Genomic DNA, 14,756 nt, shown 5'->3' with positions numbered 1-14,756 from the left:
AAGCACATTCGCGAACTGCGTGGACTTCTACATATTGAACCATCCTTTGGCTCTGATCCAGCGGCTTCGTTTGCTGGGTCATATCGTCCGAATGGATACAAACGCTCCGACTTTGAAAGTATTCGATGCGGTAGCAGAGAAACAGGAAGGTCTCCTCTGCGATGGAAAGATGAGGCGAAAAGGTACTTGGCTTCCCTTGGTGCGCCCAACTGGCGCCGGTTAGCACGAAAAAGAAACAATTGGCGCACTTTGTTAAACTCAGTCGATATCGCGTAAGCAGTTATCGCGCCAATCAAGAAGAAGAAAAAGGATTTTTGTAAAATTTTTTTTTCGTATAAGGGCCGACCCGCTCTACTAGATACGAACTAACCACAAATGCCTAAAACCAACTTAGTCATATTTACTTGAATGGCGATGTTATATGTAGGTATGTAGATATCGCTATCGACCAAAACACTTATCAGAAACGCGATGAGGTTTCCAGAAACCTAGAACACGATCATGGCACAAAGTGTGGCAAATATATTTATACGAGGGTTGCTACTTAAGTTTCCAGGCATGAGGGAATATGCCCCCCGTGAAATTTTGAAATGTCTAATGGTAATCGTTGTCAGAAAGTTTTGTAATACGAGGACTATTTGTGTTGCTTACAGACACTTGAAGCACCCATCTTGGTAAAAAAAATGGAAAAATATAAATATATATTACTACCAACTCATAGGAGCAACGTAGAAAGGTCAATCTCTGAATGGTAGATCCACCTTTTTTTTACTAGAAGTGTGGGGTAAAAATGAGGGAAAAAATCACATCGACTCAAACAAGTGAATTTTTAAGCATTCTAAACATAGAATTGGAAGGTCATTCGCCATACAATACAGATTTTGCACCCAGTGATTTCATTTTATTCTCACAGAGGTCTGCGTTCAGCGCCTGGGGAAGCGGAATGCTTCGATTGTAAATATTTTTTTTGTTTATCTCCAAACTTTGGCAGCAACAACTGTTTTTACATGACGCAAAAAAATTTAACTAAACTTGAGTAGCAACCCTCGTATAATTATTTGAGGTCCATGCTTTGCATCCAAAAAATACCTCAACTTAAGGAGCAACCCTCGTATAATTATTTGAAGTTCATGCATTTCATAAAAAAATGTAATTAAACTTGAATACCACCCGTAGTGTAATTACAATATTTGAAGTATTTGCTTTGCTTGCATAAAAAAATTAACTAAACTTGAGTAGCAACCCTCGCACAATTAATTAAAGTCCATGCTTTACATAAAAAAATTTAACTAAACTTTAGTAGCAACCTTCGTATTATTGTTTAAATTCTATACTTTGCGTAAAAAAAATTTAACTAAACTTAGTAGCAACCCTCGTATCATGGTTTAAATTCCATGCTTTGCGTGAAAAAATTTAACTTAACTTGAGGAGCAACCGTCTTATCATTATTTGAAGCCCATGCTTTACATAAAAAAATTTAACTAAACTTAAGTAGTAACCCTCGTATTATAGCTTAAATTCTATGCTTTACGAAAAAAATTTTAACTAAATTTGAACAGCAACCCCCGTGTCATTGTTTAAATTATATGTTTACTTAACAATTTAACTAAACTTGATTAACAACCCTCGTATCATTGTTTAAATTCCATGACTTGCTTAAAAAATGTAACTAAATATTAGCAGCAACCCATGAATAATTATTTCAAGTCCTGGCTTTGAGTAATAATTTAACTAAACTTAGTAGCAACCCTCGTATAAATGTTTAGATTCAATGTTTTCATTAATAAATTTATCAACACTTAAGTAGCAGCCATCGTAACACTGTTTAAATTCTATGCTTTGCGTAAACATTCAACTAAACTTGAGTGGCAGCCCTCGTATCATTATTTAAATTAAATTAAATTCTAAAAAAAAAAATATTTTTTCATGTACCATAACCTCGAACTTTTAAAAATCCTTTTAAAAATGAGAGACATTTCCATGGAGAGGCCACTAGTGTTGTTGTCTCTACAGGTCATCTGGTTCGTCGCCAGTGAAAGACTTACACAAACACATGCACGTTATTTGCACTTCTTGCATACTCGCATGTTGTCTATAGGAAAATAAATCGCATCAATAGACTTTACTGTTTACCAGAGCACACAACATCCAGCCGAATATCCACATACATACATACATACATGCATATGTTTGTGTACCTATCCGTGCATTTTTAAGGTATAATAGATGGCGATGGTTAACGACAAAGCCGAGGCTTTCGACACCCTGAAGAAAAGAAGATATCACTGCTGAAAACTTGTCGCCAAGGCATTGCTGGAACAAGACGGCCACTTCTACATACCAGCAAAAGGTTCACGCAAAGGCTGCCGACCGCAGACGAGTTCTATGAATCTGTATATACCACATCCATACATATCACGAGAGTGTGTGTGCGTGCGTGTGTTTGCACATAAAAGTGTAATAGGTGTATAACAGATGAGATCGTGCGATGTGCAGATAAGGAGATCACATATCTACATATATGTATGTGCATATGCGCATGTGGACGGACGCAGACAAATCAACACTTCTTACTGCATGCGGGCTTTGTATGTATGCGCATACATACATACTTACATTCTTATGAACTTTTATTTATAATTTTTCAACTGTCACATTTTTTGTTTATTTGCACTTTATTTGTTTGGTTTACTAATCCAAGGATACGATTAAAAAAACGATAAACACTGAGTTTGTCAACAAACAAAAAAAAACGGTTCTATTGAAGTCACTGACATGTGGAAAGTTATTTGCATGTATGCACGTACATGCATACATATCTACATAGTTGGGTGAACAATTTCACGTTCCATGCCACAACTAACTTCTTATTTATTTGTATGCCCACGTTAGACAATTGACAAAAAATATTGACCGGTCTTTCTTATCAAAGCGTAAATAATTGTGGAGTTTGGTTATCTGCGTGGTTGGCTCAAATTCCAACTCTGTTAGATCTGTTGTAGTTGGTAATATATATCATTTATGTATGTAAGATTATGTTTAACACTTCCCACTTTATTTCAACTTAAATGCCTGTGTATGTGTGCATGTTTCTTTATTTATCCTATTTTTATTTTTTCCCATTTTATAGTGCTTAGATCACATTTTTTTTTTGTTTTTTTTTTTTGTAATTTAAAATTGAATACCTTAAATTTATCCAAAAATAATACTCTGTTGCTGCGCCCAATTAAAAGCGACTTAAAGAGTTCATTACTTAAACTGCTACTGTTTAGTTTGTTAGTGAGCCCCGGCACAGCCAATAAACATGCGATCGTTGCGGCTTTAAATTCGAATCCTCGTTTGTTGCTTTGGCCAAGTCTACCAATTGATTTTAGCTTGTAAATGTGTGTGTGTGTGTGTTAAAAACTTAACCTTTTTGGCTCTCTCTCTCTTTCTCTGCCTCTCTCCCTCTCCTATTGCTCGCTATGTATGTATGTAGGTGATAATTGTAAGCACGCTTACTTAATTATTGAGCCATTTTTCAAGATTAAAACTCGTTTTTATCAAAAAGTCAACTAACTACTCATAAATTTAGTTGAATATGTATTCGTGTATGTGTTCATGTGCCTATGCATATTTATGTGTGTGTTTGTGTGTATGTATGCTCGAATGTATCTTTCAAGAGAGGTGCCAGCTATTTTGAAATAAAGTAATGAATGATCAACAAAGAAGGTGAGAATGCAGTAGATTGGGCGGTACCAAGGCTGATAGATTTCAAGGTTTAACTATGCTAAAAAAGAAAATTGTGAGGGGAACTTTGGCTGCTACGTCGCTTTGCGATGCGAAAAAGCTGATAGATTTCCAGGTTTGCTCGTTAGGTATGGTGGAAACAAAAATTTTGGGGGGAACTTTGGATTCCACGTAAGTTGGGATGTGTTTCACAAAATTTAGCTAGCTCACATCCAAGCTAAATTTTGTGAAACATATCATAAGTGACATCAGCAGATTTTTAAAGGTGTAATTTTCCACCATGGGGATTCGGCAACCGAATTCTGCACGATATTTCAAATGCATTCACGCAGTCGTCCAATCATTCGTTGTTCAGCAACGAAGTGTTGTTGGTTGATTTTTTTCGTATATCACCCACACAATGTCAGTTTTTTTTTTTTGTAAACCCACCCCAAGTAACGTCAGTCCAATTCTGTAAAATGCGTTCAGTGCCGAATAACGGTCTGTTAAAGAGATCACCTTTAAAATATTTTCATCAATAGGTCGTTACCGCTACTCGTCTCCCAGTGATATTCACATTTTTATTTACTTTTTCCTATTATCTACCTTGCTTATATTAACCTAACCCAACTTTTAATCTTTGTATACAAATAATGCAACAAGAAGAAAAAATTATACGAATAAAATCGCTGTGTGTTTGACGTCACCTTGGTGTAATTGGTGAGAGTGTAGTAGCGGTACAAAATGGGCGCCAATTTGGCACTCTGTGAAACACCTTATCCTTACCTACCCCACAGCCCCAGTGGAAAGAATACAGAAGGTGGCAGGAACCGCGAACCGCTACCCCGCTCTCAGTGAATTTGACAGAACCAGCTTATTTAAGCTGGCCACAAACAGGGCACACTTAAGAAGCAATCGTTCTCATATTAAGTTGTTACGAAATATGGGAATGAGTGCTCCAGAGGAGTATACAATTTTTTGATTAACACTTGTCATTTTTCCGCTTACTCTTATCTCAACGACGGTCAGTAAAAAAAATGAGAAAATTCATAAACTGCGCCACAAACTAGCAACAAATCCCAGGTAAATGAAAATTTTCAATTGCTCGAGGTGGCTAGCGACCGAATTTATCATTCTCCCTCTTGTTACGTCACAGCCAAAAATACACTCAGGATTGTGCAAATCTTGTAATCTAGTATTCTTGCGACACGGCACAGTTACGCTCCTTCCACTCAATCTGCACAATCTTCTTGAATGATCTACTTTTTTACGCAATTATTTTTGACGCCAATCAAATTCTTGCAAAATTCTTCTAGTCATAGAAATCGAAATACGAGAAAATAAAATTTTAACGTCAAAATGAAATGTTCCCACTAGAAGCAGAGCAATGCCCCAGCAATAGCATTCTCAAAATTTATATTAAATATGTTGTCAATAACAAGAAACGTGGAAGAATGTCGCTAAAAGAGTTGAAAATCAGTGAGAAATGCGAAACAAGAAGCATATTTTAAGGCGCTTAGTCTATGCATAAAATTAAGTTAAGTGTTGCAATCTGACAACTGACAGCTGTATCGCAAAGTTTGACATTTTTTGGCTTTTACGTACTCAGAACGTTTTGAAATACCAGCGCTATTTGTGTTGTTTACAGTAACTTAAAAGATTCATCTCGGTCCAAAAATGGAATTAAATCGTGAACATTTTCGTGCGATTATCTTTTACAACTTTCGACGTGGATTAACTCAGCAACATTGCATGGATGAACTTAATTCATTTTTTGGCGATGAAGCTCCATCAAGGACCAGTGTTTATCGATGGTATGGTGAATTCGATCGTGGTCGTAGTTCACTCCAAGACGAATTTCGTGAAGGTCGTCCAAAATTAGTTGTTGTTCCGACAACCATTGATGCTGTGCGCGAACTGATATTGCAAGATCGTCATGTGACCTATCGTGAGATTGAGACAACCTTAGGCATTAGTGAGACCAGCATACATTCAATATTGCATAAACATTTGACTATCAAAAAAATTTGTTCGCGTTGGATCCCACACAATTTGCCAATCGCTCAAAAAAAGGCTCGTGTCGATTGGTCGAAGTAAATGCTCAAAAAATACGATCGCGGGGCTTCGAAACACGTCTATGACATCGTGACAGGTGATGAATCATGGATTTACGCTTATGAGCCCGAAAGTAAACAGCAGTCGACTGTATGGGTGTTTCAAGATGAGCAAAATCCAACAAAAGTTGTTCGCGCACGAAGCACTTCCAAGCAAATGGTCACCTGTTTTTTCGGAAAAACTGGACAAGTAGCAACCGTACCATTAGAACAACGCAGAACAGTAAATTCTGAGTGGTACACAACCATTTGTTTGCCAGTTGTCTTCCAAGAAAATAGGAAAACCAATCGCCAAAGACGGATCACTCTTCACCAGGACAATGCGAGCTCTCACACATCGGCTCAAACAACTGCATTTTTGAGCACCCAAAACATCGAGTTAATGGGTCATCCGCCGTATAGTCCTGACTTGGCACCGAATGACTTCTTTTTATTCCCGTACGTAAAAAACAAACTGAGAGGTCAACGTTTTTCGACACCTGAAGAAGCGGTTGCGGCATTCAGAATGCATGTGTTGGAGGTACCTCATTCAGAGTGGCAAAAGTGCTTCGACAATTGGTTCAAATGCATGCAAAAGTGTATAGATCTTCATGGAGAATATTTTGAAAAACAATAAAGTGATTTTCGATGATTAAAATTTGTTTTTGTTCTCTAATCCCGAAATATAAAAGGCACCCCTCGTATTGTAATATTCGTCTCACCTTTAAATATACAGCAAGTAAGGCCTATCGTCTGCTTTTAACGAATTTAATTAGTGAGATTTTGCCCAAATTGCTCAGATTCTGAAAAAACTGCTTCTCAGCAATCTGAAGCGCATTCGTCGAAGTGAGGTTCATTTGTACAACGACTTAATGGACTTTACCTCTTTTTTATCAATACAGCTGACGATGTAGAGATAAAGTTTTGGTACGCAAACCGCTACTTTGTTCTTGGCCAATTTGACAGTTGAGTGACGCTAGTATAGAAAATAAACAAACCTCTGTGGACAACTGGCGCAATTTTGTTTTCTATCATCCTTAGATATAGCTCATATGCCATGCAGGGCTTAGATATGGACAATAGTCCAGTGTCCCGTAGGCAAAGAGTAATTCCTCAGATACTGACCGCTCTATCCGTCACCCGCTCCAGTCCCACTTAACATGGTGAAATAACGCTGAGACTTAGACTGTTTTTTTTTTTAACGAAGTTTTCCTTCTTCGGGCTATCCGACACCTGCGACGCGCCCTCTAGTTGTTATAGCCATCCCCTAAGTAGTAGGCGTAACTAGCGCTAGATTGGTCACACAATCCGCAAACCTGTGGACCATATCGTAAGGCAGGCGCTAAGATGGAATTCGAAATCCTCAGAGTTCGTGACGACCTGGCGCTCCAGCAAACACTTGGCGCAGAACCGTCGATAGGGAAGTCAAATGAAATGGCATTTGTCGTGCAACAGCAAATAAAATGCGATTTATATCTATTGTAAAAACCCTAAACTCCTCGAGGAGATTAAAACAGCAGTAAGTAAGCAAGTAATGATGGCATCGAATAGCATGGTATATATGTGGTGAAAAAATAGCTGTTGCAGACCCGGCAGTAGGTCGTAGTTCCAAGATCTACTTTGAACATTACCGAGTGTATTTGAGCCAATTACCAAGTGTATTTCTGCCACGAAGTAGCGTCTGCCATTCTGTAGTTTTTAAGGATATATGCTATTGCAAAAACAAGTAATAACTTGTTTGGGTCATATGTGAGAACTATTTGAATTTATATTAAAGTTCCCGTTTTGTGAGACGCAGCATCTTGCCGTAATTCAAATAAATGAGCTGATGTCGACCTGGTGACTAACAGTTTAAGTCGCTAGTATCGACTTGAATCAGATTAGGTAAAGTTGAATTGAATTAAATTTCGGAAAATCAATCAAACTAAACTTGCTTGGGTCGAATTAAATGGTAACTTTCAATTACTTACCTGAAAGTTGGCAACTCTTCTAACAATAGTACTTGAGAGTATCTTTCTCATACGCTTAATACCTACTTTCATGTATATTTGTATGCATGTAGCCGGAATGACTCACTGATCTTGGAGCGAGCAGCTTTAACCTCAAAAATGCACACCTACTTGCACCTACACGCGCGCATACACATTGGCTTTTTGGAGTCAGAGAAATGAAGTTATAACCTGTTGTCACAAATGTTTGTGAGTACTACGTATGTGTGTGTGTATGTGTGTGTGCAGATGGCGGCGTTCTCGCATAAAATCAATGAGTTATGTACATATCATTAACTCTGGCATAGCTGGCTGTCATACCTATGCTGAGTAACTGAGCAGCCCTTTTCCAATACTTGCTGAATGGCACAGGCAACCAGGCACTCTTCAAAGTGCATACAGTAAAATGAGTGCATAAGAAAAGCAAAGAAATAGAAACAAAACAAATAAGCAAAATCAATATGAATGCATTCAGAGACTTTGAAAAATGTTCGCAAACCCTAAACTGGAACGTGATGAATTGCATGAGACGGCATATGTATACAGCATAGCATAGCATAGCCACGTGCATACATCTGCACATAAATATGTATGTACCAACATAGATTTGTACATTGCACATTTGTGCCTTGTTAGAGCCATCATCAGCGGTGAGAGTCGCACGCACGCGCAGCGCCTCATCAGCAGCCGCTACAACATTGTTGTTGTCGCCGCTATGGTCATCGTCTAGCACGATCGGTCTTCATTTCAACTTATGCACCTTCGCCGTTCATCTTCGTCGCCATCGCTGCCATCGTCATCATCGTTGGGCAGTTAGTTGGTCGGTCGTCTCTTTCTTTGCGTAAGCCAGGTAGACGACGTAAGCGTAGAACAGCAGCCCGCTGTGTAGCACAACAGCGACAGCGGACCTGCTTCTGCTGCTGCTGTATGTAAGTGCTACGCGGCGAATGCCCATCGCGTTTTCGTTCCGCCTGAGCATTAGCTGTGCTTGTAGTGGTAGTTGGCCAACAAGTATACATCAACAACAGCAATCGCCACATGATCGTACCAAACTGATCTGCACCGAATTGTTGTGCGCTCTGTTGCTTTGGAATGTCGTTTATTCACTTTCGTATCATTGTCGGCTTGTATTTGGATGTTGGATTTGGCAGTGGTGATTTACTTCGAAATGAATGTAACGTCACTGCCGAATTTTGGTTGTCTTGCATTGAACTTGAATGTGGGGAGGCCATTTTTTACTATTGCTGGTATTTATTAATATCGTTTCAGGCCATAAATATATAGTTTGACCGGGAAACTTGTTTATGGCATACAATTTTTTGGTGCTTTCCTTGATCGACGGCCGCTGTGCTTGGGCGTATTGGTGCTTGCCATGCCGACAAGAGGAACTGGGCTTTATACCTGCCTTGGTACCGGCGCGTATATTTGCTATGAGTAAACTTCTAAGTCCCATGTTCCTGCCGTTCAGAGGCGGCATAAAATTTCACCAACAAATGTTTCTCCTTGTCCGTGGAGAGAAAAGCTACTCCGTTGCTTTGTATCAATGTTGTTGAATAGCTCGCACAACTCAAATTGAAAGCAGCATAAGACGTCCGCGAAACTTGTTTAATCTGGGGTTTGTCGCTGATGTCACTTACAGTCCGGTTCACTTAATTAGAAGCAGTAATTTTTATTAAAGAAAATGATCATTAATTAATGGTCACCCTGTATGGTAAAAGCTCACGTACTCAGCCAAAATACTTAAGACCGATATCTCTTTCTTGGGGACCTCTCCAAGGTAGAATTAAGCTTATCTATAGATAAAAATCTTATATCTACGGCACAACATGCCTATAAAAAAGGGAAATCGGTAGAGACAGCTCTACATTAGTTTATTTACACGGCAACGAATTCATTGCACAACAATGTTAAAGGGGAAGCAATCACTGCAACACTGACTGATCTTGGCGTAGAACCGGGCTTGGTAGGTTTCAATGGTAAAATGCTAAATAGCAGAATCATTGGAGCAAATCTAGGAGAATCAGTACTCAGGAGTTTGATGAGTAGAGGTTAGATTAGATTAGATTAATGGGGGGTTGGGCAAGTCCGAGCACTCAGTCAGATACCCGGATGGATTTCAGTAGAAAGAATTGAGATAAAATGTGGGTGGTAAGACGGATAAATTAGTTTGAGGTCACTCTTCCACAAATCTCTTGGATTCATTGATGAATCTTAAGAGATCCGGAAGAGGAAGAGTATGAACTTTGTCCATACTCAGTATATCGCAACCCAATATCCTAAGTCTGAATTTGGAAAACGCCGGACAGCTACAGAGAAAATGCTCTGCAGTGTCGTCATCCTCAAAACAGGATAGAAATATCGGGCTGTCTACGACCCCCATGACAGCCATATGCTGACCACAGGCGTTGTGCCCTTAGGTCCTTTCTGCTGAGTTTTAGGTGAAAGGTCGCTATATTCCTGTTTGGTTCTTTCACAAAGCACTTTGCTACTCTGCACGAGTTCAACCCAGACCAACGTCCTTTATGGGTAGACCTCATGAAGTCGTCAATCCATAAGCAGAAAAGTGTGGTTGAGGAGTCAACCCATGCAAAACACAACCCCTTATTGCTCGCTAGGAAACTTAGAAGACTCAGTTAAGACCAATTATGCTTAAGGGGGAAGCTCTTGTGATTTCGGGAGAAACCAAGTACTTGAAACTAAGCATAGATAGGAAATTGATTCAGGAAGTCAAATATCTTAGAAAGAGTAAGGAAAGCTAGCCTAGCTTTTTACGAGAGCTTTAGCTAGGACCAGGGCAATTAAATCTAAAGTTACTCATTGGCTTTATACTACAGGTGTCAGTCCCATTCTTCTATATGGAAATGTATTATAATTTATTGAGTAGATACAAAGACCAGCGGAATTAGCACTATGTAGCGTCAGGAAAACCACGTCCACCACCATGGCTTTGGGCATCATGTAGATATTTTCTGCAAATACTCAGTGACCTGTTCCGCTTTAAGGCTCAGAGCGAGCTGACAATGGAAGACTGTCAGACATGAACATTCAACTGTCTTAGACTCTTATACGGATATACCCAGGGATTGTGATTAGCATCCTCCTATTATCTGATTCGAAAGGAATTTCTTAATGAAAATCGCTTCTGGAATGGTTTGAAGAAGATCCATCAACCAACACGCCTGTTAAGATTTACATGGACGGATCTGAAACGGATACCGGTGTAGGATCAGGGGTATATTGTGAAGAGCTTTTTATCAATGAATTCTTTAAACTAACGGAAGTGTTTTTCGAGCAGAAATAAACGCTATTCATGAAGCCTTAACATGGTTAGAGATGAACAGATTATCATCAAAAGATATCTGCATTCTATCAGAGAGCCAAGATGCCCTACGAGCTCTGAATGCATTCCAAATAACATCAAGGAGTGGCTTACATTGTCGCAAGAGAAGGTACTTGTATGCCAAACATAAATAATTTTGTGGGGTACCTCTCGCACCTTGTAAGCTTCTTGTTATAGAAGCACTAATCAATTCTGTAAATCAAAGATGGATTACGTTAATACCTGCGAAATTTCTAGGCAAACATGACCAATGCTAAATTTACGTCTATCCAAGAATATTATAAAATTTAGTAGACTTCAAATTAGAACCTTAGTAGGGGCTCTCACGCACGGAGATTAGGCGTTTACATGCCTAACATTTGGACCCATTAATTAGATCTTTCAACAGGATAATGCACCTGTACATACTTCAAGTGTGGCCAGAACTTGGATAGCGTCCCAAAAAGTTCAATTTTTAGTATGACCACCTATACCCATTACCCAGATCTGATCATTATTGAAAATCTATGAGGATGGCCTGCTCGTCAGGTGTATGGAAATGCGCAACAATTTCAAGGCAAAAATACTTCAATTCGAATCATTGAAACACCCTGGTCTGAAATTTCATTAGGCCATCTGGGGAATTTGTACAAATCCATTTATCAACGTATTTACGAAGTAATTTATAAACCAGGTGGCAGCACAAACTATTAAGCCAAAAAAAAATAAATGTAAAAAAAAGCAAAAAAAATTCCTTTATTTGCAATTTTTTTATTTGGTTAGTGTCTCTATTCAAATGAACCAATACTAAATCAAGCACAGAATTACAGCTGCTGAAGTTTCACTGCTGCGAAATACCGTTAGATGGAATAATATTTTGATGCAAGTTTATTTTCGAGCAAAGTACAGTCTTCACTTGAATTATCAGAAAACCATTTTCTTTCATAAAAATTATGGCCTATAATCAAGTGCTGAATATCTCTAAATATTGTATGAATGAAAAGCTGAGCGAATAATTTTGAATAGGTGGTAGTGTAGGTGTTATTTGAGTGACACAGCCCAGACTCACGCTGAAAATGCCATTTTGATACCCCACTTGTAGAACCACTACTTTTTATTAGTCGAACCATCTTTGTTTGGCTATGAATCTGCCTATGTCGTCTATTTTCTTTTCTGCAATTTCTTTCAAGTTAGTCGTTGAGAATTTACCCAGCATTATAGGTCGTAGAACGCCCACACTTGGGCACTCATATATGTAGGTTCACTTGTTTCTTTAGATTCTTCTTGATTGCAGCTTCTGCATCTATCGTTGTACGACGGCCGCCCCATCTTCCTGGCATGATCTCCCAAAGGCCGGTAGCCGGTTATTGTTGACGTAATTCTGAATATATCTGCTCGTGGCTTTCTTAACAACTCGTCCGATCTGGATTTGTTGTAATTGGACCCCGTTTGTTCAGTTATTTTGCAGGTATCTGAGTTAGTCCATCTGTCAACGGCATGCTTCTGGAATAGCGAGTAGATCTGCCTTTTGCGCACTGCTTGGGGACAATCTATTTCTCCTGCTTTGGATTCATTATAGGGAGGCCCCCTATCTTGCCAATTCATCAGATTACTTATTTCCTTCTATGTTCCTATGGCCAGGTACCCATATGAGAGTGATGTCTGTCATGCGCGCTCATGCATGAAGTTCTTTTTTGCATTGCTTGACGATTTTTGAATTGGTTAAAGTTGACTTTCTGCGAGAACATCTGCTTGAAAAATACTACTCCAGTTCCCTAGGCGATAAAACTTGGAAGTTTCGACGTCTTTCGAATATACATGGTTGTACCGCTAATGTCTTTAAGCATTGCGACCAGATTGATCTATTATGAGCCCATAATTACTTAATTATAATTATTTAGTATACCGAGAAATCGAACCAGCTCCTTAGGAGGGAGCAATTGTAGGTCTTCCACCTCTAGTAGTTACGAGCCCAGAATTATGTGTCTCCTATGGCCTAATGCCTTACAGTTGGGGATTAAGTGTTCCATAGACCCCCTTTCATCACAGCAGAACCTGCATGATCTGGTACTGGATAGCCCTATTGTGTTAAAGTGTTTATTACAGGAAAAGTGACCTATAAGTGGTCCACAAAGTAATCTAAGGCCCTTTTTATCTAGAGTTAGAGAGCAGATTTTGCTCTGTTGGCATTGAAGTTCAAAAACTTTTTGGAGTGATTGAGGCAGCTTATTCCGTTCCAGTGTTCCCTGATTTTAGTTTGGATCCATTTTTTGGTTGCCTGTTTTACATTATTTTTGTTAAAGCCGAAAAATGGGATGGTCCAATAAATAGCCCGTCTGCCCCTTATTATGAATGGAATATACATACACCGGCGCCAACGCCGCAGTCCATCCACAATTGGTGGTATTCTAATACTTTTCAGGAACTATCAATAGTGATTATGACTTCTATAATTATTTCCTACTCTGTCTAAACAGATGAGTTTCTGCTTCACTGAGCACTATCTTAGATAGCCGTCCATATGACTCGTCAGACGTGTTAAGTTAACAACTTTAGTCCTGACTCCGATTGCTCTAGCCGACTTTTCATCACGGCTTGATTTGTAGAAAATCGTGAATGAAAATTGAAAATACAATAAAACTATTCAGCAGTTATTCTTCTGGTAATATTTTGGCGGCCAGTGGTACTTACAAACTTTTTGACGCTAGTGTTAATAACTCTGTCATAATCGGGTTATGAGACTTTGGCCATCGGACACGCCTTGAATTATATTCCCTTTATACTTGTTTTTGTTTTTGCTGTGGATGGACATTTGCTTGACTCTTCGAGTATTATTGGTATGACAAACACTTAGTCATTGTGTCTTTTCTTAAGAGGATTAACTATCAATTTCAAAAACGTAAATAATTAGCCAGAAGCTTTTCACCTTGAATACGAGTATGAAGCTTATCGCATTGTTAGCAAAGAAGCAACAACAATATGTAATAATATTATTGTGTGTAAAAGTTTTGTTTAGTAATAATAAACTGTATAATAATTTAGTATTATTTTTGTTTATTCTTTTTCAGTCTTTAGTAATTCAATCCATATTTTTTTTATTTACAGTAAACTGGCCTTGGATCAGGTGCCACGCATCGGCCCATTAGCAGTTGATCCGCACAAAATCGGAATTGTGGGGCTTTACAATGTGCATGTGACTAGCGCAGACAATGCCAAGGCGTCATCGGTAAGATAAGCTTGAGGGGAGCTTCATTTACATAATTCACATTATTTTTTATTAATTAAATTTTTTTTCGTTATAGAGTCGCGGTACGTTACGCCGCAAAGTTCAAAGAAAAATACTCACACACCATTTGTACTTTTGTATGCGTGATTTTGGCCACCGCATTGGCGGCGATGATGCTGAGATCTATTTCTTCCTATACGATGCCAACCCATCGCGCATGCGTGCGCTATCGGAACGATTTTTGGTTAAAATCTCAAAGGATGGTTTTTCGAATTATATAGAAAAATTACACAGCAATTGTACAGTATTTACGGATTTGGGTACGTTTACAAAAACTAATGAAAGCGCTTATACTTGTACATAACCTCAACCTCCATTTCAAAACTTGTATAGCTTTTATTGACATGCCTTTTTTATTTTAC

The 14,756-nt window shown here is 38.7% G+C and overlaps 2 protein-coding genes across 2 annotated transcripts in view; one reads left to right on the top strand and one right to left on the bottom strand.

Annotated features, from left to right (window-relative positions):
* The window catches only part of LOC128855695 (innexin inx3), a 35,116-nt gene extending 31,828 nt beyond the window's left edge, over nucleotides 1–3,288 (bottom strand). Inside the window, exon 1 of the mRNA XM_054090827.1 lies at nucleotides 3,186–3,288. The gene's annotated coding sequence lies outside the window, so the exon portion shown is untranslated. The remainder of the gene's footprint in view (nucleotides 1–3,185) is intronic.
* LOC128855694 (dedicator of cytokinesis protein 3) overlaps nucleotides 1–14,756 on the top strand; it is a 161,882-nt gene that overhangs the window by 120,544 nt on the left and 26,582 nt on the right. Inside the window, exons 4-5 of the mRNA XM_054090824.1 lie at nucleotides 14,214–14,334; nucleotides 14,411–14,654. Of these exons, the coding sequence (XP_053946799.1) occupies nucleotides 14,214–14,334; nucleotides 14,411–14,654 (365 nt within the window). The remainder of the gene's footprint in view (nucleotides 1–14,213; nucleotides 14,335–14,410; nucleotides 14,655–14,756) is intronic.

Source organism: Anastrepha ludens, chromosome 2, assembly GCF_028408465.1.
Source record: "Anastrepha ludens isolate Willacy chromosome 2, idAnaLude1.1, whole genome shotgun sequence".
Taxonomy (NCBI): domain Eukaryota; kingdom Metazoa; phylum Arthropoda; class Insecta; order Diptera; family Tephritidae; genus Anastrepha; species Anastrepha ludens.
The sequence above is the reverse complement of the archived record's forward strand: the minus strand, read 5'-3'. Positions and strand labels throughout refer to the sequence as shown.